We start from the raw sequence: 27415 nt of genomic DNA, 5'->3' as shown, positions 1-27415 counted from the left end.
AGTTATTGACACACAGCATCTCCAACATTTGACAGCAGCTCACCTCTTTGTGTTTGTGTTTAAAGCATCATTGCAGGAACTGCGGAGACATTTACTGCGGCAACTGCTCCAGTAATGAGCTCGCTCTGCCCTCGTACCCCAAACCAGTGCGTGTGTGTGACGTCTGCCATTCCCTTCTACTCCAGCGCAGCTCCACCGGCTCCTGACAGCACTCTGAATGAGCACGTGTGTGTTTGTGTGTGTGTGAGAGAAACTACAGGCCGACTGCATTAATTAACGCTCCATCTTTGTGTTTTTAACACGTATGCATTAAAGCACAGGTGTCAAAGCCAGTTCCTGGAGGGCGGCAGCTCTACACTGTTTAGTTCCAACCGTGTTTCAAACAAGCCTGAATCAATTAGTTTGCTCAGGTGTGTTTGATTAGGGTTTAAACTAAACTGTAGAGCTGTGGCCCTCCAGGAACTGGCTTTGACACCTGTGTATTATAAGAACATTCCACTGTTGTTGTTGTTGTTTTTATTTGGAAATATTCTCATTCCAGAGTTAAACAGTGGGGTTTTACCATTTTTAATCCATTCAGCCAATTACCGGAGGACTTTTAGCTTAGCTTAGCATAAACCATTAAATTTGATTAGACCGTTAGCATCTCTCTCAAATGATTAAAGAGTTTTGATAATTTTCCTATTCAAAGCTTGACTCCTCTGTAGTTACATTATGTACTAAGTCCAACAGCAAGTGAGATGTTTTCTAGGTTGATAGAGATAGGAACTATACTGTCATTCCGGCATAATAATCAAGGAACTTTTCTGCCGTACCACACTATCACACAACTATATTACGCAGTACTGTTGTGTAAATACTTAGCTGGAACTGTTTTAGGGGCTACATAATATTGTTGTGCCTGCTATCATTGCACGGCAATGAAGTTCCTTGATTATTACGCCACAATAAGTGTAGTTCCTATCCATATTGACCTAGAAAATCTTTCATTTTCCATCGATCTTAGTGCACAATATAACTAGAGAAGAGTCACGATTTATATAGGAAAATTATCAAAACTCTTTGAATTTTTTTTTTTTTTTTGAGAGATGCTAATGGTCTTTTCTCATTCAATAACTTATGCTAAGCTAAGCTAAAAGTGCTCTTGCCATACCAGAGATTTGCTATATAGATTTAAATAGTCAAACTCAACAGTGAAACTTTTGAAGAGTAGTGAAGTGAGTCCATTTCCCTGCCAAAAAAGTGGAACTAACTTTGACACCTGTGTATTATAGGAACATTCCACTATTGTTGTTTTTTTTTAGGCTAATTTCACAACTCCTCTTGTGTTGTTAAACAGTCGAGTTTTACAATTTTTGAATCCATTCAGCCAAATATCCAGGTCTGGCAGAAGCATTTTTAGCTTAGCGTAGCATACATCATGATCATTGTAAAAAAAGTGGGGTTTTACAATTTTTAATCCATTCAGCCAATTACCGGAGGACTTTTAGCTTAGCATAAACCATTGAATTTGATTAGACCGTTAGCGTCGCTCTTAAATGACTAAGGAGTTTTGATAATTTCCTATTTAAACCTTGACTCTTCTGTGGTTACATCGTGTACTAAAATCAACAGAAAATGCATAGTTGACCTTTTCTTGGTTGATATGGATAGGAACTATACTGTCATTCCGGCATAATAATAATCAAGGACCTTTGCTGCCGTACCACACTATCACACAACTATATTACGCAGCACTGTTGTCTAAATACTTAGCAGAAACCATTTTAGGGGCTACGTTATATTGTTACGCCTGCTGTCATGGTATGGCAAATACACGGCAAGTTCTTTGATTATTACGCCACAATGAGTATAGTTCCTATCCATATCGATCTCGAAAATAGCAACTTTTATTTTCAATTGATATTAATACACAATATAACTACAGAAGAGTTACGATTTAAACATTATCAAAAAAAAATGTTTGGTTTTGTTTGAGATGCTAATGGTCTAATCTCATTCAATGACTCGTGCTAAGCTAAGCTAAAAGTGCTCTTGCCATACCAGAGATTGGCTTATTAGATTCAAAAAGAGTCCAATTCAATAATTTAACTCTTGAAGAATTGTAAAGCGTGCCCATTTCCCTCCAAAAAAAGTGGAATGTTCCTTTAGTTTATTTGTGTTAATACACCGGCTTTCTTTTGGCTAAGAGCTTTGTCTATTGCAAAATCATATCAACAGGAGGACGCTTGAAGGAATCTGAAATTAACATCAGTGTGAATGTATTTATAACTAGTCTCCAACTAACACGCATAGGACTTCCAGGTGTTCGCCAAGCATAAATGCTTTTTTTTTTGATACCCTTCAAGCTTTTAGGTCTGGAGTTGCATCTCCATTTGTAATGTTTTTGTAAATTGATTAGTCTTTATTTAAGACCTGGCGTAACTGAATTATAATCAAGCGCACTCATTTGAAGTGTCTGTGCTGTTAACATGGACACTGTGCATGTCTATCAGAAATATCACTAGCAGAACTCACCGCTCAAAACAACCGGGACGGATTCTTAATGAAGTTAGTCACCATGTTTATTCCTCACACTAACAATTAAATCAATCACAAAGTCTATAAAGGACTTTAACAGTTTGCAAGACTAAAGAGCAAATGGATTGTATTTTCGTCAGCATTTGTTTTGTTTTTGCTTATATCAGTCTAAAAAGAAAAATATATATATATTTTTTTTTTTTTACAAAACTTTTTAAGGCTCTCCGAGTATAAAAAGTGTATATTTTAGACTGTATGACAGATCCTCGTGTTGTACACTCCTGTTCATAAAGCTGTAATGAAGTTTCTGGAGATTTTATAGAATTGTGTACGGTTTAATAAACACTGCCGCAAACGTATTAATCACTCTGTGAAGAGATGAGGGAATCAGACATTTGTAAACTTGGTTGACCACACTGAAATCACAGTAGATTGGGGAAAGAAAACAGAAAGCAACATGCAGCTTAACAAAACCCTTCCCATCATGCTTTGAAATAATACAAAAGTCTTTTCATTCCCTCCTGAACATAAACACTCAAACTATTTTATAGATATGATGTGCTACAATCACCTCCATGTGCGAAGACGTCAACTTGTGAAGGCTTTGATAACATTGGCCGGTGAGGAAACTAAAATCAATATGCTGTAAAAACATTCACAGGCACGTCTCGTAGGGGTGTCACGTTTAAGAATATGACAAACTTCAAAATAACATGTCAACAAGGAACAGAAAACTCTTGTGCTCCGAACACAACTTGAACGGGAGCGGGGAACAAAGTACAAACCAATGAAAGAGGACACAATGTTGAAATAGAGCCGCTACATCCCCCAGCCACCATTCATTCCCATGGATCCGCGACTTCCTCCGCCGTAGTAACTGCCGCCTAATCCGCCCGAATTACCTGACAGGAGGAACAAATACACACTTTAGGACCAGGGAGTTCTCGGAGCGGGAACAAATCACTTCTGTTGTCATTCCAACTGAGTGTTATTTACGCTAGGGAGGGATTTTTTTGTTGAGTGATAGAGTTTTGTTAGTTACACCTTGCGTCCACACACACTACTCTATCATCTTCAACCCAAGAAGAGCGTTTTAAAAATGATTAGGACGCCAGAAGTGTCTGAAGTCCCATAATAAAGTAGGAACTACATTTGAATTTATATCAGGACTGTTAGAAAAGTATGCTCTATATCAGTGTTTCTCAACCATGTTCCAAGGGGACCGCCAGCTCAGCATATTTTCCATGTCTCCTTAGCCAAACACACCTAATTCAGATCATCAGCTGTTTAGTTGAGACTGAAAGACCTGTAATGGTTGTGACAGACAAGGGAGACATCCAAAACATGCAGTGGTGGTGGTCCTCCAAGAACGTGGTTGAAAAAACCCACAATGAAGAGATATGAAGAGATAACTACTTACTAGTAGCACGTCTATGGTGCTGATTTGGATTAGTCAATTAACTGACGATGGTGGGAAGAAAACCGGGGGACCCAGGGGAAACCCATGCGAGCACAGGGAGAACATGTAAACTGCGCACAGAAATGTCAACTGGGTAGGTAAGGACAAGAACCAGTGATGTTCTTGCTGTGAGGCAACAGTGCCACCCATCCAGGAAAACTAGGAGGAGTAGGGGTGGAAGGGGGGGATTCTTTAAAGTGAAGATGGCTGTAGTATGGTATTTATGAAGACTTAGGAATCGTCTGATTGGAGAATCGTGAATTGGCAAATGCAGGCCTAGCTGTGTTCAATCCTAAGCATGTGATCCTCTCAAAATTAGTTTAAAAATAAATTTCACAAAGTGACATTTAAATGTTTAACTGGGTTAATTAGGTAAAGTCTAGATCGGATATGCGGCCGGCCGGAAGTGCGATATGCACATTAATAAAGCAGCATTTTTTTTATGACACTGTATAACAATAATTAATATTTTTACAGTACTGTGAGGGTTGGGGTGGGGGTAAACGTTAATAAAATACAACAAATGAGAAATTGAATAAATAATAGAAATAATTTGCGTTAACTTCCGGCCTCAAATGTATCCGTTCTAGATACATCAACAACCGATTAATTAGGGTAATTAGGCAAATTATTGTATAACGATGGTTTGTTCAGCAAAAAAAAAAGAAAAAATAATCGAAAAATATTGCTCAAGGGGGATAATAATATTGATCTTAAAATGGTTTTTGAAAAATTCACAACTCTAGCCGAAATTAAAGAAACAAGACTTTCTGCAGAAGAAAACATTATAGGAAATACTGTGAAAATTTCCTTGCTCTGTTAAATATCGTTTGGGAAATATTTGAAAAACAAACCAAAAAAAATTAATAGGAGGGCGAATAATTTTGACTTCAACTGTATGTGTACATGCGCTGCTTGCTTTTTGTGAGCGTGTGTAAAACGCATGAGCACTTTGAATAGTTTTTGCACTACTTCTTTGGTCCGCACTGAACCAGGCCACTGTTTTGACAGTCAGAGAAAAAAAACGATCAGACGGTACAAGAACAAATACAATAAAAAGCTGAGTTGACCGGCACTCTGCGCCAGGAGATGAAAAGGTTTCTACAAATGTATTTTACGACTACAAAGACGTTTTTACTGCTCATAATTTTGAGGAAAAAGTGCAGATATTGGACTATAATCTTTCTCATGTGCACATGCCAAGTGTCTATGTTCAGGAATTAATAAAATACAATTGAATAACATCCTAACTAAAAATATAGATTTTTTTTTTTTTTTTTTTTAGAATCAACTTTTTATACAAGTGCTTAAATTCAGATGTCATCTGTACTTCAGCTCTCATCCTGAAGATGTCGCTATTTTTCAAGTGTCAGTACTTAAAATGGAGGGAAAAACAACTCGGCATCATGGCAGAGGTTCACCATCACTAATGATGTCAGGTCATATGTTGAAGTATTTCATATTTAAGTTGTGCCTGCAAGAGTGAACCCTGCAATAACAACACTTGAGTAGTGCAACTAAATACAGTGCTCAGCAGCATAACTGAGTTCACCCCATTTTGAAAATGAATCATTTTATCAATTTCTCAGTGCATATAGGTCATACATTTTGGAGCATTTAAACCAGGGGTGTCCAAACTCTGTCCTGTAGGGCCGGTGTCCTGCATAGTATAGCTCCAACTTCCTTCAACACACCTGCCTGGAAGTTTGTAGCATAACTAAAAAAGAGCTTGAGTAGCTGGTTCAAGTGTGTTTAATTTAGGTTGAAAATATAATATGCAGGACACCGGCCCTCCAGGACCGAGCTTGGACACCCCTGATTTAAACAAAAACAATTTATTAAACCGATATATTTATTAAAATAATATTTTAGTCACAGAACATCTTTAAAACTAGAAAGATAAGTAACATAAACTGGATTTGTTGATGTACATGTTTCTATATTTGTATACTCTAATGCTATTATTCAAAAGAAGGTAATGATTCGCACTCAATTGCTTTGTACTGTTTTTTGGAAGACACTGAGGAGGGCTTTGTGCCGAAACGTCTGTTTGTCTGTTATCACCCGTAAAATGTAAGAAAAAGTAAAAATAAAAACAGTACGAAGCAATTGAGTGCGAATCATTACCTTCTTTTGAATAATAGTAACGATCAGATTAACGCACCAAACCAAAGAAGTAACTAAAAAAAAACGCAAGCGCGCAGGACAAACTTCAGTAACTCTATACTCTAATGCTACACTTAATGCTGAATATTCTTTTTGTCAATTGTGTTGTTTTTTATACTGTAAAATGATTTTTTTTTTTTTTAACTAGAAAGATAATACATGTAAATCCGTGCAATTGTACTGAAAAAAAATCATACAAAATTACACATTTTTGTTTCTATTGAATTTTGGCTCTTTATTTATTTTATTTTATTTTTTATAATTTTTCCTTTATATATAAACATGGACATACTCAGTTTTGGACTGTTATCGTAAGTTATTTTGTTAGATTAGCTCCAGATTTAGCTTCAGTACTGACTGATCTACTGTACATGCACAAATATATTTTAAAGCATCCTATAGAAAATAATCATCTAAATGAGAGATTTATAAGGAGTGTACTAGTACATGTTGAGCATTCTATCTGGCCCACTATAATCTACAGACTGCAAATCACTGGTGTGAAACGTATTCACATTCTTTACTCAGGTAGGATTACAGATACTAGGGGGTTTAAAAAGACTTCTGCAAAGTTTGAAGAATCAACTCAGGATGGTTACTCAAGTAGAAGCCTAAGTACTAAGTATAAAAGCAAAGCCACTGACGTTACACTTTATTTCTGACAGGATTTAAGCATTTGTCAGGGAAGACAAATGGATTTTCTGTTTGAAATTGAAACAGTTTTCTGTTGATTCACCAAGTCCTGGAGATGGTGTAAGATTCAAGAACACAACACACCTAGAAAACCACCTGTGTAGCTCTTTGTTTTATGGTTAGTATGTCTTGAGTACACAATGTCCAGACGCAGGATTTATGGGCTTGTTTTGAACGTTTTTTATATCTTAAACGTGTCAGAAAGTTGTTGATTAACTGTTGCACAATTGCGATGTTTTTATCAAGTGCGCTGACAGTTTGCATGCTTAAATATGCACAAAAATGTCATCAAACATTATTTTGTAGTAGGGCTGCACAATATATTTCAGCATTGATATCGCAGCGTGCGAATCTGGAATAGTCAAGCAATTTCAATTGAGTTTAAACTATTTCGACACACGAAATGACCAAGTATGCCACTTTGAGGAAGAAAACTTGTGTTTAATTAATGTGGCAATGAAGACTACAGTGTTATTTTACCTCAATACTGTTAGACTCCACCTAAAAGCATTGCTTATTTAATGTTTTATCTCTGTTTTATTGATCTCAGCTGTGATTTAATTGATATTATTTTGTATATACACTCACCGGTCACTTTATTAGGTACACCTGTCCAACTGCTTGTTAAGGCAAATTTCTAATCCACCAGTCACATGGCAGCAACTCAATGCATTTAGGCATGTAGACATGTTCAAATCTATCTGCTCCAGTCAGACTGGCCATAGGGAGCATCGGGACATTTCCCGGTGGCCTGACGGTCTATCTGGCCTGCCGTCTACCCTTTTAACTTTAATATTTGCTCCATTGTGTTTATTTTAGGGTTGTGAAATTATTAAAAAATAACGTAATTAAATCACACTTTTTTTATAATTAATCACGAAACGCTGTATTTATTACAGAAATAAAAAGACAGGCATTTAAGTGCCATCTGAATTTCAAAACAATCAATGCCAATAACAAACCAAAATGATGTTGGATTTTAAGTAGACTACACACACACAGACAATGCGCGCAGTACAGCGAACCCGATGAGCGAGGGATCCCTCCAGATTCATCAACACGCACAATCGTGTTCTTCAAATTTGCTTAAACTAAGCGTTCTAAAGAATGGCTGTATTCTGCAAAGATTCTGACATGGGAGCGTGAAGCAGACGCTTTTCAAAAGTTGGGTGTAGGGGGAAACACGTCAAACTTAAAGGAACATTTGAGGGCTCATGAACGCAGCTTAAAGGCAGAGAATAGGGCTGTCTTTGACAGCTTGCGACTTCATCTGCCACTTTCACTACAGTACATTTAAATGGACACCAATACTCTGCTTTTATGATTAAGATAATGCTGATTAAGAGTCTACCATGTAAGCAGCGATTTTTGACTACCTTAAAGGATCTTGTGAGTCCCAAAACGCGCAAGTTTTTCTTTCCGTTCGCCATGCGGTGTTAAATTCCATTAAAACATACTGAATGAAAACATCCTGAATGAAATTGAACAGCTGATCTGCAGTTAAAGTCTAAAGATTAAAAATGTAACATTGGAAATTGCATGAAACTCTGGAGGAAAGGCTGGATAGCCTGGTAATGTGACATTAATTGTTTTATATTGTACCTTTCCTTCTAAAAGCGCATCCTTGGTCCTATCCAAATTTCTCTGCACGTTAAACTGAACTGGCGCTCTGGCCAAACGACAATCACGCCGCCCTGAACCCGAAAGTGACCGGTTCACGGATGAAGGTAAGAACCGTGAGGGAGAAGGTGGGTGAAAGTGAGGACCGGGGGGTTTGCCCACTATTCAGCTGCCCAAAGCGGCCGCCTAGGTCGCCTCTATAGACGCGCCAACCCTGAACACTCATCAGCCGCATCAGGAAATAAAAACAAACTGCAACTCGCAAATATTTAAAGTTAATCACGTGCGTTAACATGCTAATTTTGACAGCCCTAGTAGTTTGATTATTATATGCATATAATAATTTACATAAAAATATTTATATTTCACTCTACAAAATCATACCAACCAATCAAAATTGCATTTATATTACAATATCGCAGAGAGAGAGAAAAAAAAAAAAAAAAAACGCAATGTCAAATTTTTTCAATATCGCACAGCCCTACCAGCATTTGTATATATATGTTCATAAAACTGAAATTTTTATTGAAAGATTCATAACTATAATCAAATCACTCTAATCGAAAACCAATCGAGCAAGAAATAAATGACCAAATTGGTTTGCAAAGTATTATTTTGAAAGGGTGTTTGTTAGACTATGATGAAGTTTACTTTTGGCTAACCAATCCCCACACTCATTTTACATGCAGCCATCACTAAATTGTGTTACTAAAAATTAGACAGTATAATATAATTAGATTAAAAACAGCATCAAAACAGAAAGACAGTCAATGTAAGTAATGTTAATATTGAAGTGCTGTTGAACTGTTCTTGTATTTACCTGATCAGCTACAACAGGACAACACGAAAGGCTTTTAAATCAGGCATTACAAACAGCTACCCTTAGGGGTCCAAGGCCGATAGGATTTGGCATGGAAGCGGCTAGCGGAGCTACGGAAGAGCTGACACTCACTGTAGTCACTGTAGCCCCCCATGCCACTCTGGTTAGCGTAACCGCCACCATAGCCTGAGCCCATCTGCTGACTGCTGTGTCCGTATGACGACTGGTTTCCTGCAGAACGATAATAATGCATTTCTGTTAGCATCTCGTTTGGAGTTACCAACGTCTGAAGATGAGCTGGAGAAGAGGTCTTACCCATACCGCCCATCATTTGACCACCATATCCTCCACTTCCGCCTCCAGCTGTGGAGTTCAGGAACAGCTCCACATAACGGTGCTCTGCATCAGAGTATTGTCAGTCAGGCTCAAAACATCATATCATAATCCACCATTGTTTTTACATGTTCAGTCTGCATTTGTTGGATCATGGAAGCTCTGATGTGATGTGATCTGACCTAATATGTCTTTTTAAGCCTGAAAATGATCATTTCTTTAATGGTTTAAGCCATGTGTGTTGTTGGGAATGTTTTCATCCAGCGTAAGGTGATTTTGGGTCTTCATTTGGCCACAATTTTTCTATGCATTTCAGCAAATGGGATGATTTTTGGTGACAAATCAACACATATTTTTAGAAAATCCTTTGAATTAAAAAAAAAAACAAAAAAACAATACACTCTTGGCAAATCTACTACACTTTCGTTATGTTGGGGACTGTTTTTGCCCTATTGACTTTTATATACATACATACATACATACATACATACTTACTTAGTTACTTACTTAGTTACTTACTTAGTTACTATGAAGATTTTTATTTACTAAACCTATATGAAGACGCATTTAACTGGGTGAGTGGAAAGCCCTATGAATCTGCCCTTATATGTCATTGAAAACAGGTGACAGGTTAAGGCAATCTACATTGTGAACGCGCTATAGAAATAACGGTGAATTGAATTAGTTATTCATTTGGCCACAATTTTTCTATGCATTTCAGCAAATGGGATGATTTTTGGTGACAAATCTTATTTTGACACATATTTTTTGAAAATCCTTTGAATTTTTTTTTTAAAAACCCAACAATACACTCTTGGCAAATCTACTACACTTTTGTTATGTTGGGGACTGTTTTTGCCCCATTGACTTTTACTTACTTACTTACTTACTTACGTACTTACGTACTTACTTACTTACTTACTTACTTACTTACTTACTTACTTACTTACTTACTTACTTACTTACTTTTACTTACTTTTACTTACTTTTACTTACTTACTATGAAGATTTTTATTTACTAAACCTATATGAAGACACATTTAATTGGGTGAGTGGAAAGCCCTATGAATCTGCCCTTATATGTCATTGAAAACAGGTGACAGGTTAAGGCAATCTACATTGTGAACGCGCTATAGAAATACGGTGAATTGAATTAGTTATAATCGAACTATTCCCAGAGATGGGTTGCAGCTGGAAGGGCATCCGCTGCGTAAAAACCTGCTGGATAAGTTGGCAGTTCATTCTGCTGTGGCGACCCCGGATTAATAAAGGGACTAAGCCGACAAGAAAATGAATGAATGAATGAATATTCGCACTAAACAGAAACCGAATTAAGATATGTGGAATATTCCTATTTCAGTTGCATTATTGAAGTGGAGTACAGGCACATAAATAACTTAATTAAACTATTACCGTTTTGTAGTACTGTTCGCTACATTTTGCGACAGGATGCACACACTGCAGTTGTCAGACATTTGACGACAAACAAATGTAAATGGCTTAAAGCAAGAGAGCACATATCTAGTGTGAGCGGGAAATGATGACTATGCTGACTGCTGAGAATTCTGGAAGAAATCAAGAAGTACCTCTGAGTTTATCACAGGGGCACGAATGAAAAGTAAGTGAAGGAAATGAAAAAGGTGGTTTGTTGCCTGAGAATTTGTATTCACCATCATCTGTTTGCACACATAGTGTGAAAAATGTAATTGCTGTTGAACTTGTCGCATAATTAAAAACGAAACACCCAAAATCACATATGGTGCCATGATGAACACCAACTGTTGTTATGTGAAACATCGGAGGACACTAGCGTCAAAAGCTGACGTAATGACGTTAATCTAACTATGTGCTATAACATGTAAAATGGGAACATTCATAAAGGATAACGTAAACAACTTATTCATATTGTTGTCTCATTCAGATTAAGGTAAATACTTCGATTACTGATTTCCATGCAAGCGTAGTCACTGTCTGAAAACCGTATTCTGAACCAAACTATGAGTTTTGCTATCTGTTCAAATAGCAAACACTTACGCATATTGGCTTTGTCTTTGGACATGGCAGCCACCGCGTCCTCATGTGTGGCAAATTCTACATCGGCCTCTCCTGTCACTCTCCCATCAGGACCAATCTCTAAATGCACACGCACCGGGTTCAGCGGAGAAAAGAACTAGGGATAACATGGAGACAGAGAGCTTTGGAAATTGATCAAATAAATGCTTTGAGGTAACACAATCGCATGGTTTTTGTATATATATGGACTTACATTGTATATGTCGGTCTCAGTGGCTCTGTAAGGAAGGCCTCTCATGTGCACACAGTGTCCCGTTGTGCTCTGAAAGGAAGAGCCGCTGTCTCCATAACGACCATCTATGAGGCAAAAAAAAACAATCATTCACACTCTCTTTAAACAGAGTAAAGCAAAGTCAGTTCTTTGTTCATGTTTTAACAGTCCACTTGAAATCACATCCGGTTTGGAAAACAACCTTTAGGTTAGCCCAAATATGCAACTGTTATGCCCTAGCATAGACATCCGTCTGGAATGGTGCATAAAGCTTTGGATTAGATAGCTGTATACCCTGTAAATGTACAACAATTTAAAGTTATACAAGTTGAAAGAACTGATGGACAACTTATGGATAAACTTAAGACTAACATATTTATTTAACTTGGTCTTTAAAATGTGTTTTTTGCCACAACATACTACAAAAATCCAAGCAAATGTTTTGAGCACTCAGGGATAAGTGTTTAAATTTGGCATTATTTTTATTTAAAGTTTTATGGATTTTCTATTACCAAAGAGGGGTCCTGAATGTAGAAGATGGTGTCTCGAAATCCCCCATCGATGTTAATTGGCGTGTAAATGTATGCTTGTGATTAACGCTCTCCACTAGTGATAAGTTAGTAGTATGTAGTAAGCAAATATTGCCTTGGTTATCAACAAAGCACTCTCTGCTTTGTTGTACGATTAAACAATTATGCAGTTTTGGAAACGTGTCTGAAATTCATTCTGCCAAAAGGCATGGCAAGTTTAGGCAAGGCAAGTTTATTTAAATAGCACATTTCATACACAGTGGCAATTCAAAGTGCTTTTCATAAACAAGAATAAAAGAAACAAGTAAAATTAGTTGACAAAAAAAAGTGACAAACCCAGAGCTTTGAATGTTTTTATCTTCTAAAGGTGAACTTTGTCACTGTTTTGTTGCAAACTAACTTATAGATAAGACTAACAAATTGATTTAAATCTTTAAAATGTGTTGACTGCCACAAAAACAGGCAAATATTTTTTATAGAATTTCTATTACAAAAGAGGAAATCTGAATGTACTGAAAAAACTTTACCATCATAAACCTTTGAACATTTGTGTAACAAAGAAATATTCTAAGTAGAGCTCAAGATCTTTGCCCCAAACCTGAAGAAACCCAACAGGCTTGGGCTTAATTTCTATCATTTTAGACGGGGTCGGGCCAAAGGTGAAACAAATGCTGACTTTTGAGGGTGGAAAAATGTACAGCAAGCTGACAGGGAAGATGACGAGGTCACTCGCTACATTGAAACCGCTGTCATGGCAAATGAAATGGATGTTCTTGGCTTGTGGAAAAAGGTGAACAAATAATCCTACCCAAAACATGGTAAATTAGCTAGATCAGTACTATGCATCCTGGCCAGCAGCAGCAGTGAAAGGGTGTTTAGTGCTGCTGGCCGCACCAGCAGTGAACGCAGGACCGTGCTAAAGCCATCAACAGTGGATTCAATAATGTTCCTCTACAAAAACATGTAGCCTAAGGTGAGTAAAGGATTTTTAAATTATAACTAAATATTAATTAAACCATAAATGCATAATGTAGTCGGAGTATACAGGCTAATGTTGGCATTATTCTTTAATTATTCAGCCTCACCGTCACCTTAAGAAACAAATCCCACTTTCATCATTGCCAAATAACCGTCATAATTTATAATTTATTTTAATGTAATTTGTTAGAAAATACTTATTTTTATCGATGTGTTGGTCAATTTAAAGGCTAAGTGTGTGTACATAGGCCAATTCAGAGTGCTGAGATGTTAAGATGTTACAGAGGACTTCTAAGTGGCCTATAGCCTACATTTGTTATGTTAAAACATGTATAAATGACTCAGGTTCGGGCTTTTAAATAGCTGTCGATCTATTTTTGGAGAGACTTGCATGAATACCTTGTAAAGATATTGCAGACCCAGTATGACTTTTGCCCAAGCTTATATATACCTGATGACCCATGTCCCCTGAGCCACATGAATAAAACTGAATCACAGTAGATACAGAGCTGTATCATGCTAGGCGGACGGGGGATTGTTAAAAACTGTAAATCCTCCAGTAGACCTCAGATCTTCGAGTGGATCTCAGAGTTAGGACGAGTTGCAGCTTATGAAAAACTCTCCTATAGTTTACATGAAAGAATTGAAATTTATTTTGAGAAATGGAGAAAATGGTGAAATTTCTGCAACCAAAATGTTAGCAAACATGTAACGAGACAAAATAATAATTAAGGTTAAGATATTAGCACCCACCCCACCCTTTTTCTTTTGCTGTTTTTAATGTCTTTTTTTTTCTTGTGTGTGTTCTGGTTTGGTTTACTTTTGCAATTTATATGGTGTTATTTATTTAATGTATTTATTAATGTTGTATTGTTCTGCTTTTATGTTAATGCTCTGTAGTTGATATTCATCTGCATTATTTAAAATAAGAAAAATCAATAAAGATTTCAAATCATAAAATAAAAATAAAAATCTGTTAATCAAAATGTACTTGTCGGGCTCGGGCCGAATTCTGTTGGGCCTACCTTTTAGGGCCCGATTACAGCTCTAATTCTAGATGAAATATCAATTAGCTCTGTTTTGCCATAATTTAAGGCTATATGTTAATAATGGCCCAAAATACCTCCACCGTAGCCGCCACGTCTCATTCTCTCAAAGGAGACTCCTCTGCCCATGCTGTTGTATCCTCTGCCGCCCCCTGGCCTATCATAGGGGCTCGGTCTCTGCATGCCCATGACCTTTCGCTGGGGTTCGTAATGTGTGCGTACTTCCGCACGGCTGCTCTTGAAGATCTCTATATACCTGTGGACATAAAGCAAGAGTAATAGCACCAGGATCTACTGGCAAGAGACAATAGCATTTCTGCGTGCAGCATAAATAAGGGCTGTCTGAAAACGGCTCTAAATGAACAGATGCCCTTTATGACTTTTGGGATGACAGCAATTAACAATAAGACTCTCCATTTAGCAACAGTTTTCCCAAAAATAAACAGAGAGAGAGAGAGAGACAGGAAATAAAGAACCCTTATATATTCAGTTTCATTCAACGCTTCATTGCAAAGAACTTTTCTTATGGTCACCCAAAGGCAAATCTGTTACTGTGGTCTGGTTTACTGGACCATCACGCATTCGTTGTCTGCTAGCGAAGTACTTCAGACTGCTAGGGCCTACTTTGTGTTACCTGTTTAACTGGGTCCTCATGATCTGAAGTCTTCAAATAGTATAAATGACAGATTCCTGTGGCATTTCTGTTAGTGCTGAGTGGCCATGTGATCGATTATAGAGCGAGAGCTGAAGCCAATCTCAAAAGCTCAGATATTGGCGTATTCAAGATAAGGCTATATGATAGGCCTTTTTTAATCACAACAATAAAACAACATTTTGGTAAGTGTGCTTAGGTCAGTTGTAGATAAATTAATACAGGGTGGGCCATTTATATGGATACACCTTAATAAAATGGGAATGGTTGGTGATTTTAATGTCATGTTTGTGGCACATTAGTATATGCGAGAGGGCAAAATTTTCAAGTTGGGTGGTGACCAGGGTGGCCATTTTGAAGTCGGCCATCTTGGATCCAACTTTTGTTTTTTCAATAGAAAGAGGGTCACGTCAAACTTATTGGGAATTTCACAAGAAAAACAATGGTGTGCTTGGTTTTAACATCACTTTATTCTTTCAGGAGTTATTTACAATTTTCTGACCACTTATAAAATGTGTTCAATGTGCTGCCCATTGTGTTGGATTGTCAATGCAACCCTCTTCTCCCACCTTTCACACACTGATAGCAACACCGCAGGAGAAATGCCAGCACAGGCTTCCAGTATCCGTCGTTTCAGGTGCTGGACATCTTGTATTTTCACACCATAGACAACAAAGATAGTGAGGCCATTCCTCATCAATGAAAACCTCAAGCCCACTGGATATTTGACATTGCTACATGACGATGTCTTTCCCTCTTTATGCACTGAAGCTGGCACGTTCCCTGAGTTTTTACAGCAAGATGGTCCACCACCACATTATGGGAGTCAGGTCTGAGCATTCCTAGATGAACAGTTTCCTGAAAAGTGGATTGGTCGTCATAGGTCAGTTGAATGGTCCCCAAAGTCTGCCGATCTGACCACCTTAGACTTATCTTTGAGGTCATCTTAAGGCAATTGTCTATGGTGTAAAAATACAAGATGTGCAGCACCTGAAACTAAGGATACTGGAAGCCTGTGCTGGCATTTCTCTTGCAGTGTTTCTATCAGTGTGTCAAGAGTGGGAGAAGAGGGTTGCAATAGCCGCGTTTCCACTATCGCGCCTAAAGCGAGCGAGCCAGGGCGAGCCAAGGCCAGTGGCGTTTCCACTGTCACTTCCGGGGCCTAATCGGGCCAAAGTGGGGCTTTCTTGGGGCCAGCGGCCGGCCTTTTTCGGCCCGCCGAATACCTTGGGCCAAAGAGGGCCAGCCGGGGCTTCGGGGCGGAGTGAAAGGAGAGGCGGGCACAGTTTTCCGATCGCACTCGAGTACATGCGCCAAACACATAAACAAACAAATAAATAAGAGAAAGAAAACATCTGGAACAAATTATAGGCTGGGGTCTTTTTTGTATATGATCGCCCTTATGTTTCTCTTTTAAATGTAAGGCTGTTGCATAAAATGATAGTTTTTATAAGTGACTTTTCTTTGCTGCGTCTCTTTGATGTTTCAATAACGCATAATAATCTTTACACCATATTAAAGACACATCAGACAGTAAAGGTTTTCAAGAGGTTTTGTCAAGTTTAATAAGTGATTTTGCGCGTTTAGATGCCTGTGTATGTGTGTGAGACCGAGGAAAAGAGCGCTCCATTCATAGCTCTGTTGATGCCGCGAGTGGCTTTTTTCTTTTATTTTTTTTATTGTTTTAATTTATTTCGGAGATAATACATATGAATACAACAGAAAGGCATTAAACTTTACAAATTTCATGTCCACTTTTGTAGGCTCAAAACAACAGTGTCATATCTAGATAAAATAGCCCTATATTGAAATAATTTAAAGAATTACAAATATCAGATATAATAAAATCACATTAAATAAATAAACCAATATAAAACTAACAAAAGCTATAGCTATAACAATTAGGTACTATATCCAACTGTTTCAAATTTTATTAAACTTTCATTTTTCAAAAGCCTCTTTGAAAAAAAGATTTTAGATATTTTCTAAAAAATAATTAAATAAATAAATAAACATCGGAGAATGTTTTAAATATTATTTATAAAGTATTTGGATACGATGAAATTAATCAAATCATGCAAACAGAGCATTTTCGGGGTGAGTGAAAGCAGAAACAGGCGACCTTTTTTTCTGTCTGCAGCTGCGCAGCACTTTTTTGACGGGGAAAACTGCAAGTTCAAAATGTGTTCTGTGTCCTCAAACAAGTGTGTATGTTTTAATATATTGTGGTAAAATTAAAAAAGGGAATTTTAAATACATGAAGAGCTTTATTAGTGCATAGCTGCTGAGCGCAACGAAATATAGGCTATATTTTATTACGTGCTGCTCTTATGTGCTAAAACACTGAACACTTTCCTTTACTTAAGATATAATAAGCAACATCTTTAAATAAAGGGAATCACCTATGAAGAGTAATAAAGCCTATAGGGGAAAAAAACTCATGTTTCAGTTCTCTCCGGAGCATTTGGGATGAATGTTGGACAGCGTCTGTCTAGAGGATGTTATAAAATACATTTTATATCGAGTTATTAACGGAGAATTTTATAGGGTATATGTGGTGTTATATTATGGATGTATGCGCTCCCTGCGCTGGGTTCCTCCGTTGGTGGCAAGGCCACTGGATTTCGATGCCAATAGTCGGTCGGCGAGTAAATGAATATGATGAATGAAAACACACAGGCATGTGCTTATAGACATGCGTTGTACTGCTGTACAGTAACGTGTGATTTGTTTGTTTTGGTTGTCCTAATTTTATAGCTTCGTGATGATGTGATGTGATGTGCTTTATCTGCATGATTCTCGCTGAAGTGGGCGGTTTGAGTGACGTTCGATTCGGGGGATGTTCTGGGGGCGGGGTTTGCTGACGCGCTGCAAGCTACTAGCCCCACAGTGGAAACGCGACATGATTTCAGCCTCACTGCTCAACCTCCCGGGCGATTGGCCCGGCCTGGCCCGATATAAGCCCTGGCTCGCACTGGCCTGATAGTGGAAATGCGGCTATTGACAATCCAACACAATGGGCAGCACATTGAACACGTTTTATAAGTGGTCAGAAACTTTTAAATAACTCATGAAAGAATAAAGTTACTTTAAAACCAAGCACACCATTATTTTTCTTGTGAAATTCCCAATAAGTTTGATGTGTCAAATCACCCTCTTCCTATTGAAAAAACAAAAGTTGGATCCAAGATGGCCGACTTCAAAATGGCTACCATGGTCACCACCCATCTTGAAAAATTTACCCCCTCACATATACTAATGTCCCACAATCAGTATGTTAATATCACCAACCATTCCCATTTTATTAAGGTGTTTCCATATAAATGACCCACCCTGATTAACACTAAAACCACCAGTAGCTAGCTGCAAGTCCTTTTCTTAAGGAGTTATTCACTGAATCATTAATTAAAGTGCATTATACGGTGGCTGAGAGAGCTTAACGTGCTGCAATTAAAAAAAAAACATGCAATTACAAAAACGCCAGCAAATTGAGAAAAGTTCCTCAGCCGTTTGACAGCACACGTGCAGCTTTTTTTTTTTTTAAACATGCTGCATTTTCTCACAAGACAAACACGAAAACGTTTATACGAAAACGCCACGTTTTAGGGTCTCGTTGAAACATTTTCATTGTATTATGAGAAAATGCAGCAAGTTTTTGTAAATTGTTTGCGTTGTGAGAAAATGCAGCACGTTTTAATAATTTGTTTGCATTGTGGGAAAATGCAGCGCATATGCGTTACAAGAGTTTGCTAAACTAAAGTGAGTACCTCGACCGCGGTGCTCTGCGTTTGGTGTGAAGCCAGCATAACACCCTAAAATAACTCCAAGTTAGATGGAAACTTTTGTTTTGTGTTTACCTTATGATTAAAGTTGTTGCATGTTCGCCGGTTCCCGCCCCTGAATGAGCGAATTTTAGCTACTTGTACATTTAGATAGCGTTCAGAAAAAACAAAACTCCCACAAAGAAACTAACATAACCTACTGCCAGCCAGCGTTTCGGACGCATTGCAGAGCAACACAAACACCACGGTGAAGTATAAATGTATAACAAACGCGCAAGGCATGCACCGTGCCTCATGGCGATCACTCAACGCAGAAGTATAAATCAGCCTACGGTGGGTGGGAGCAGCGTGGCCCACTCATCGTCTATTTTAACTATAAATTTTAAAATAGAAAATATGGTCTGTAATGAATTAACTGTATGCCGGTGTGTTGTAATCTTTTGTTTTGTTTTTCAGCAAAGTTGTTTTGTTGGCTTTATTCCAACTGCATGTTGCATTGCGGTTAAGCCAGCCGCGTTTTAGAACAACTCGCTCAAGCCAAGCGCGATGTATATTTATGAGCGCGCGTATGTTTATCTTTAAGATCGTTGATATCAGATGAGTTTTCAGTTCAAGTATAATAAAGTATACTCTTTCTCAACAGAATTGTGTTTTTATTTGTCATATAGCCTACTGCAGTAGCCTACATTTTGCACTATTTCGAAATCATGCTGGTTTTGACTAAGTAACGCATATTGTAAGCTTATAATGTTTTAAATAATATAATAACATTTATATACTAATAATGTTTGTCATGATGACAATGATCATAAATAAAAAAGTAAATTATTATAAACCTAGGCAACGCAGTAGGTAGTGCTGTCGCCTCACAGCAAGAAGGTCACTGGTTCGAGCCTCAGCTGAGTCAGTTGGCGTTTCTGTGTGGAGTTTGCATGTTCTACCTGCGTTCGCGTGGGTTTCCTCCAGGTGCTCCGGTTTCCCCCACAATCCAAAGACATGTGGTACAGGTGAATTGGGTAGGCTAAATTGTCCATAGTGTATGTGTGTGTGGATGTTTCCCAGTGATGGGTTGCAGCTGGAAGGGATCCACTGTGTAAAAAAAAGTGCTGGATAAGTTGGCGGTTCATTCCGTTGTGGCAACACCAGATTAATAAAGGGACTAAGCCGAAAAGAAAATGAATAAATGATAAATCTAGTAATTTGACAGCCTATATATACTTCTGTTTAACATGTGTATTTTACATTAACATAATACGGTCACACTTTACAATAAGGTTCATTGGTTAATGTTAATTAATGCATTTACTAACATGAACAAACAATGAAAAATACATTTACCACTGTATTTGTTCATGTTATTTAACGTTAGTTAATGAAAATACAGTTGTTCATTGTTAGTTCATGTTAACTCATGGTGCATTAACTAATGTTAACAAGCATGGACTTTGATGTTAATAATGCATTAGTAAATGTTCAATTATGATTAATAAATGCTGTACATGTGTTGTTCATGATTTGTTTATGTCAGTAAATGCATTAACTAATAAACCTTATTTTAAAGTGTTAGCCATAATACAATATAATAATGTTTATGACAGTCTATTTTATTATACTCCTGTTTGTTTAAACAAGGGGTCACCAATCCTGGTCCTGGAGGGCCGGTGTCCCTGCAGGGTTTGGCTCCATCTTGCCTCAACGCACCTGCCTGGATGTTTCAAGTATACCTTGTAAGACCTTGATTAGCTTGTTCAGGTGTGTTTGATTAGGGTTGGAGATAAAATCTGTAGGACACCGGCCCTCCAGGAACAAGTTTGGTGACCACTGGTTTAAACTATGCATTTTAGATTATTTAAAGACATGTGGCCTTATAAATAACAATTATGATTGTTTTTAGTTTAAACTACAACACGTTTAAATACGTAAACATAGTCAACAATAAAAAATTAATTAAAACACTTTAGTTTGAACTTCAAGTGATATTGTTTTCTAGTAGTCAACATTTGACATAGTTTTTTTTTTAAGATTTATTTTTTGCCTTTATTAGATAGGACAGTAGTGAGACAGGATGCGAAGTGGGAGAGAGAGAGGGGGTAGGGTAGGGAAATGTCGTCGAGCCGGGATTCGAGCTTGCGACGCCCTGACGTGCTATTGCACCATATGTCGGCACGCTAACCACTAGGCTATTGTGCTGACACATTTGACATAGTTTTAAAAAAAAGTTAATCAAAGATGTCCGAGGACAACAATGGGTATTTTGTTTATTTTAGGACTATGCATATCAAATTTTGGGGGGTCATTTTTCTTCTTTTATGACCTAAATCAAATAAAATGTCTTTAAATCAAGTACTTTTAGCATGCAAAAGTCAAATTTAAGTATACAAAATATAATTTAGTGAAAATACCCAATTGGCTAGTACAGAGGTGCCAGCCGGCGTCCTGTAAAGTTTAGTTCCAACTCTAATCAGAAACCCCTGGGCTAGCTAATCAAGCTCTTACTAGGCTTTCTAGAAATATCTATGCAGGTGTGTTGAGCTCAAATCTGCAGGATAATGACCCTCCAGGACCGAGTTTGGGCACCCCTGAGCTAGTAACTTTGGAAAATGACTAGCCACAGAAAAAAGTTAATATCAAGCCCTGATTATATCATCAAATAAAATGACATTTAAAAGAGTGAAAACTCCACTAAACTGTCTCAAATGTGTCCAGGTTCACATATCTACCATGTTTTACCCTCTCTAAACTTTTACAGCGCAGCTCACTCAGCACTAATAATAGATAATCTTTGAGGCTATTGGTCTGCCATCGAATGGTCGGTGGTAATGTCTTGCTATTTCTGCAGTGGATGATTTAGTGTGGTGAACACCATAAGAAAAGCAACGTATCCAGGCAACCAACCAGCCATCCCCACCTGTGCCCTATTCTTTCCTTGTGTTTCTTTAGAGCCTTTTCGGCTATATCCTGTGAAGCAAACTGCACGAAGGCCTCCCCCGTACTCCTCCCCTGGAAGTCCACCGGCAATGTTATCCCATTTGGCACGATTTCCAACCCTTCAACCCAAGGACAGATAACCCCAGTGGGGGACAAATTAAGTCACAAGCCCATTTAAAAAGACTTTATATTACTCTATGGGTTTGTCTTAATTTCAGCTGAGAAAAGCTACTACATAAACATACCAATGCACTTGAAGCTTTGCTGGAACAAATTACAGATAGCATGACAAATAAAACAGGGACATTTTAATCAAATGGCTACTGTGAGTGTCTCAGCTCACTCATCTGTGTTTATTAAGTCCCAAAAATAGCTAAATTCTTCTGTTTTTTATGACAAATACAGTGAAATGGCTGATCAAATTTTATATATTTTTTTATTATTTAAAAAAGTAGGGCCCCATGATTTCTGTTACAAAAAGTGCAGAAAACAGATTTGAAAATGTACTAAAATTTAAAAACGTCTCCTGTTCTTGTGGTTCTAGAAGATTAATAAATGTACATCTCTATACTGAACATCTGAATACCGCCTGACAAGCATTTTACTTGTTATGGGAGAAACTCATTACATTAAGTACACATTGTGTACAAACGTCGATATCTTTACAACTTTTTCAAATAAAAATTTCGATTTTACTGTAAATAACTGAGACAGAAACTTACTATTTAAAGAACCAGGTTATTCTTTAGGTAATGATACATTTATATTTAATCACTTATTAATCAAATATTGAATTAATTATATATATATAAATTTATGACAAATTTCAAAGGTATAATCAGACCAATTATCTTCTAATAATTAAAACAAATGCAATGCATTTCATAGAGTTCCAAAATATGTGATAAGGTTGTTAAATTCTAGAAATAAACTCACTGGCCATTTTATTAGGTACACCTTACCAGTAAAATGTTGGACCACCTCTGCCTTCAGAATTGCCTTAATCCTTCGTGACATAGATTAAACAAGGAACTGAAAATATTCCTCAGAGATTTTGGTCCATATTGACATGATAGCAACACGCAGTTGCTGCAGATTTGTTGGCTGCACATCCATGATGCGAATCCAAAATGTGCCAAGAAAATGTCCCTCACACCATTACACCACCACCACCAGCCTGAACCGTGGATACAAGGTAGAATGAATCCATGCTTTCATGTTGTTCATGTCAAATTCCTAGCCTACAATGTGAATGTCGCAGATGGAATCGAGACTCACCAGAGCAGGCAACATTTTTCCAATCTTCTATTGTCCAATTTTGGTGAGTCTGTGCCAGTTGTAGGCTTAGTTTCCTATTCTTAGCTGACAGGAGTGGCACCCAGTGTGGTCTTCTGCTGCTATAGCCTATCCGCCCCAAGGTTTTTGTGCGTGTTGTATGTTCAGTGATGCTCTTCTGCAGGCCTCGGTTGTAACGAGTGGTTATTTGAGTTACTGTTATTTTTCTATCAGCTCAAACCAGTCTGGCCATTCTCCTCTGACATCAACAAGACATTTGCACCACAGAACTGCCACTTACTGGTTATTTTGTCTATTCTCTGTAAACCCTAGAGATGGTTGTGCATGAAAATCCCAGTAGATCAGCAGTTTCTGTAATTCTCAGACCAGCTTGTCTGGCACCAACAACCATGCCATGTTCAAAGTCACTTAAATCACCTTTCTTTCCCATTCTGATGCTCGGTTTGAACTGCAGCAGATCGTCTTGACAATGTCTACATGTCTTAATGCATTGAGTTGCTGCCATGTGATTGGCTGATTACAAATTTGCGTTAGAGAGCAGTTGGACAGTTGTACCTAATAAAGTGGCCGATGAGTGTTTAACTGTCCTTGTAAAATGATACATTTGATATTTTCAATTGATAAGTCAAGCTTTTTGATCTCTAAAATTAATGTAAAACATCAAAAAAAATTGAAAAAAAAAAGATTTCAGGAAAATTAAAAGAGAAAACAACGAATGTATTGAATTTATTTTTATAATTAAGTTTTTGGAACAAATTAAACAGATTTCATAGGGCCCTAAAAATGTGACCCATCTTGGTCATTCTGGGTGGTCCAATTTAGTGGATTTAACACTTATTTAAACTGATCCTACTTTAATTAAATGACTAAACCTGTTCAAAGCTCATTTAGTGCAAATGCTGGTTCCATGTTGACATATTTTTTATGTTTGAGTAAATAGGAAAGCTTAACTTCCAATTGAGCATACCTGCAAAAAACTGGACAATTTCCTCCTTGCTGCATCCAAAGGGCAAACCTCGAAGCCTAACCAGGCCGTCACCTCCTGTCTCTGGACAGTTTGGACCGGTGTGCTTCAGAACCCAGTCCATCTCAACACTATTGGATTTGAATACTGAAACCACACATGAATGAATCAGCATTTTTTCACAAACGAATAAAACCCCAAATCAGAAAAAGTTGGGACAGTATGGAAAACCCAAATAAAAAAGTAGTGATTTACTTTGACTTGTGTTTCATTGCAGACAGTATGAACACAAAATATTTCTGCCCTTGCATATTTTAACAAGACAATGCAAAATCACATTCTGCACACATTACAATGAGGATCCAGGTACTTGACTGGCCTGTCTGTAGTCCTGACCTGTCTCGAACAGAGAATGTGTGGTACATTTTGAAGCGCAAAATGCACCAAGACCCCATATTGTTGCCCACCTTAAGATTGTTTGCATGAAGAATCTGAAAAAATTACATCTTAATCACTTTCTGTCTTCAGTTGTTAAACATGTTTTAAGTGTTGTGAAAAGGAATTACAACATTACAAAGTGGTAAATGATTTACTGTATCAACTTCTTTTGAAATGTGTTGCAAGAAGCAAAATTGGAAATGTGTTTATATTGAAAAAATAAAATAAAAATCACAAAGAACACATTGAATAATCTTTTTTATTTGCGTTTTTCATACTTTACCAACTTTTTCTGATTTGGTGTTGTAAATGGATCAATTTTAAAAATCTACTCGTCCTCCACTGGTTCAAAATCTTTGAGTGTTTCTTTTTTTCTGCTAAACACAAAAGCTCCTATTGAGCTCCATAGCATTATTTTCCCACTATGAAAGTCAAGGGGGACCTTTTTTTTTTCTTTTTAAATGAGTCAGCCTTAGTCGTACCGCGATGACGGAGTGCCCCTCGAATACATCCTTCATAGGATGCAGCCTCTCAAATGAGACACAGCTTATGATTTGTTTTAATTATTTAGCCTAAAATGTTTACTGCTCCAAAATAATATTTTTTTCCTAAAAAAAAAACATTTTGTGTTAAATGGGGGAGGGAAAGCTGTTGTTTATAACCCTGACATTTAAAATAACTTATTTTAAAGCGGTAATCACAATACCATAAAAACTTTTATCCAAGGTTTTCATACCATCAGAATGTTATACCGATCCATCCCAAGCAGTAAGTGCCAAGGAAATACATTTGCCCACCTTCTACGTAACGGTGCCCCATGGTTTCACGATCTTTCTTCACTGCAATTTTGAGATCTTCCTCCGATTCAAACTCGACAAATGCCTCTCCACTTGGACGACCTTCCCGTGTGTATGTGAAGTGTATGCTTGTCCCATTGCTTGCAATTTTGCACTCTGAAATGCAGATAGAAAGTTAAACACGCAGGGAATAAGAGCAAAACATGGGAATTTACTTTTATTTATTTTATTTTATTTTTTACCTGAGAAAAACCTCTGAACTTCATCAACAGAGCAGGACCAAGGTAAACCTCTGACTCTCACCACAAAACCTTCTCCATCCGCCATGCTGGAAGCAACCCTGTTTAAACACAAAACACACAATAAATCAATTTATAATACAGTACTAAACTTGCTTTTATGTTAGCTTTATGCAGACACTTATTGTGTTTATATTAAAACACTATCACTGCATTTGGTGAACTATTCAATATATACACCCAAAAACAAAACATGAACCGAAATGTCAAGTCAAAAATATCTAGTATCTCCATTATAAAAGAAGAAACTACTGTTTAAATGCTAAACCAATCAACCATGTATGTAAACATTCCCTATTCAGTCAAAACGAACACACAAGATAATCCCATTATGCATTACATACATAGTTGACAGTAAATAATCACATTTACATAATAAATAGCGGCTATTTTGCATAACTGTGGAAACGAGATTGTTAGCTTAGCGAGCTAGCTGAGCCCCCTTACCTTGTATTAAACCCCCCTCAAAGACGCTTCGTCACTTCAATCAATGCCAGGTGATGTTCTAATGAGGTGATTCACTACAGTATTTCTCGTGTGTGTCTGTAATGTGTAAAATAATAATAAAAACGAAAGGCTGAACAGTGCTCACACACGATAATCGTCGCTGTTTACTGGATTGGGGAACTAAAAGTTGCGTTTGTCGACACCTGCTGTTTGGGATGTGAAACTGCAGCACTCTAAATCTATATGACACACACAACTAAATTTAGTGTGCTATATTATTTTAGTAGCCTACATGAAACCGCCATACTATACATTTCTGTATTTATGCACCAAACCAATAAATAAATGATGTTACTCTTTCCACAAATTTAGTTCAAAACAAATCTTTTACAAGCGTAAACAGCTGTATTACTGTGTTGATTATTTATATTCTTTATTTTTAATATCAATATAATGCCAAGAGTTTAAACAAATAGATCAATAGTTTCTCTTTTCTTTTTGAAGAGTATACATTGAATTGCTAAAAAGAGGTGAAATCACAGTGTTTAAACTGTATAGCCAAGTGTTCGGTAGCTTAGCAGTAAAATAAACAGAAATAAACAACTACAGCAGTAAATAGGTCATGTAAAATTAGCTTTGAGGTCAACAGACAACATTTTTCTGAAGGTTAAGCCCCTTCACAGCCATTTGAAGTATTTTGTTTTTAAATCCAACTTTAATGGAAGCTAATTTCTTGCTTATAATGTTTTGATACTTTTGATATAGCCTAAATATAATGCTTTGAAATATCATCATTAAAAAAGTCATAATTATGATATGATTATATTTTTTATACCTGTTTTGCTTCTACAAAATGCTTTAAAATGAATTTAAATGACAAAACAGAGTCAACTTTAATCACTAGTAATGAAGAAGCTAAAATATGTAATATATAGTCAATTTAAAACTATATAAAAAGATGATTAAATTTAAATTATGAGAAAAAATTTGTTAAAGAATCACAGCCTTTTAATTTCTACTGGGACAAAATGCTTAAAAATGCATTAAAAATGACAAAAAGAGTCAACTTTCATCAGTAAATAACATGCTAATGCTAAAAATGTGTAATATAAGGTAAGTTTAGAAAAATAAAAAGATGATTAAATTGAAATTATGAAAAAAAAATTGTTAGTGATGCACAGCCTTTTGACTTGTACTGCTACAAAATGCTTTCAAATTCATAAAAACGACTAAAATGGTCAACTTTGATCACTAATAATTAAAAAATGCTAAAAATATATGTGATATAAGTCCATTTAAATATATGAAAAAGATTGTTAGGTTAAAACGATGAGGAAAAAACTCATAAATACGACTTAATAGT

The 27415-nt window shown here is 37.0% G+C and overlaps 2 protein-coding genes across 16 annotated transcripts in view; one reads left to right on the top strand and one right to left on the bottom strand.

Annotated features, from left to right (window-relative positions):
- Positions 1 to 2879, top strand: part of rufy1 (RUN and FYVE domain containing 1) — a 30494-nt gene extending 27615 nt beyond the window's left edge. The window contains exons 17-19 of one of the 8 annotated variants that reach the window (XR_012390194.1): positions 66 to 314; positions 460 to 1408; positions 1491 to 2879. Coding sequence is in view for 1 of the 8 variants with exons in the window: in XM_002667315.8 (XP_002667361.2) it covers positions 66 to 206 (141 nt within the window). In the remaining 7 variants the exon portion in view is untranslated. Of the gene's footprint in view, positions 1 to 65 lie in introns of all 8 variants that reach the window. The other 7 variants (XR_012390195.1, XR_012390196.1, XR_012390193.1 and 4 more) reach the window with 7 other exon arrangements.
- On the bottom strand, positions 2835 to 26241 carry hnrnph1 (heterogeneous nuclear ribonucleoprotein H1). 8 transcript variants are annotated; one of them, XM_005169579.5, is made up of 11 exons: positions 26053 to 26241; positions 25549 to 25646; positions 25307 to 25462; positions 24075 to 24218; positions 21792 to 21930; positions 14527 to 14705; positions 11878 to 11981; positions 11646 to 11781; positions 9594 to 9677; positions 9411 to 9509; positions 2835 to 3422 (listed from the first exon to the last, which is right to left on the bottom strand). In XM_005169579.5, the coding sequence occupies exons 2-11, from the start codon at positions 25631 to 25633 to the stop codon at positions 3340 to 3342; spliced, it is 1209 nt and encodes a 402-aa protein (XP_005169636.1). In that variant the 5' UTR covers positions 25634 to 25646; positions 26053 to 26241; the 3' UTR covers positions 2835 to 3339. The 8 variants fall into 8 exon arrangements, with proteins under 8 accessions (XP_005169636.1, XP_068069281.1, XP_005169637.1 ...); XM_068213180.1 differs by having other exon boundaries at positions 9279 to 9509; positions 9600 to 9677; XM_005169580.6 differs by having other exon boundaries at positions 9600 to 9677.
- Between the last annotated feature and the right edge of the window lie 1174 nt (positions 26242 to 27415).

Source organism: Danio rerio, chromosome 14 (assembly GCF_049306965.1).
Source record: "Danio rerio strain Tuebingen ecotype United States chromosome 14, GRCz12tu, whole genome shotgun sequence".
NCBI lineage: Eukaryota > Metazoa > Chordata > Actinopteri > Cypriniformes > Danionidae > Danio > Danio rerio.
Note: the sequence above shows the minus strand (reverse complement) of the source record. Positions and strands in the feature narration are given on the sequence as shown.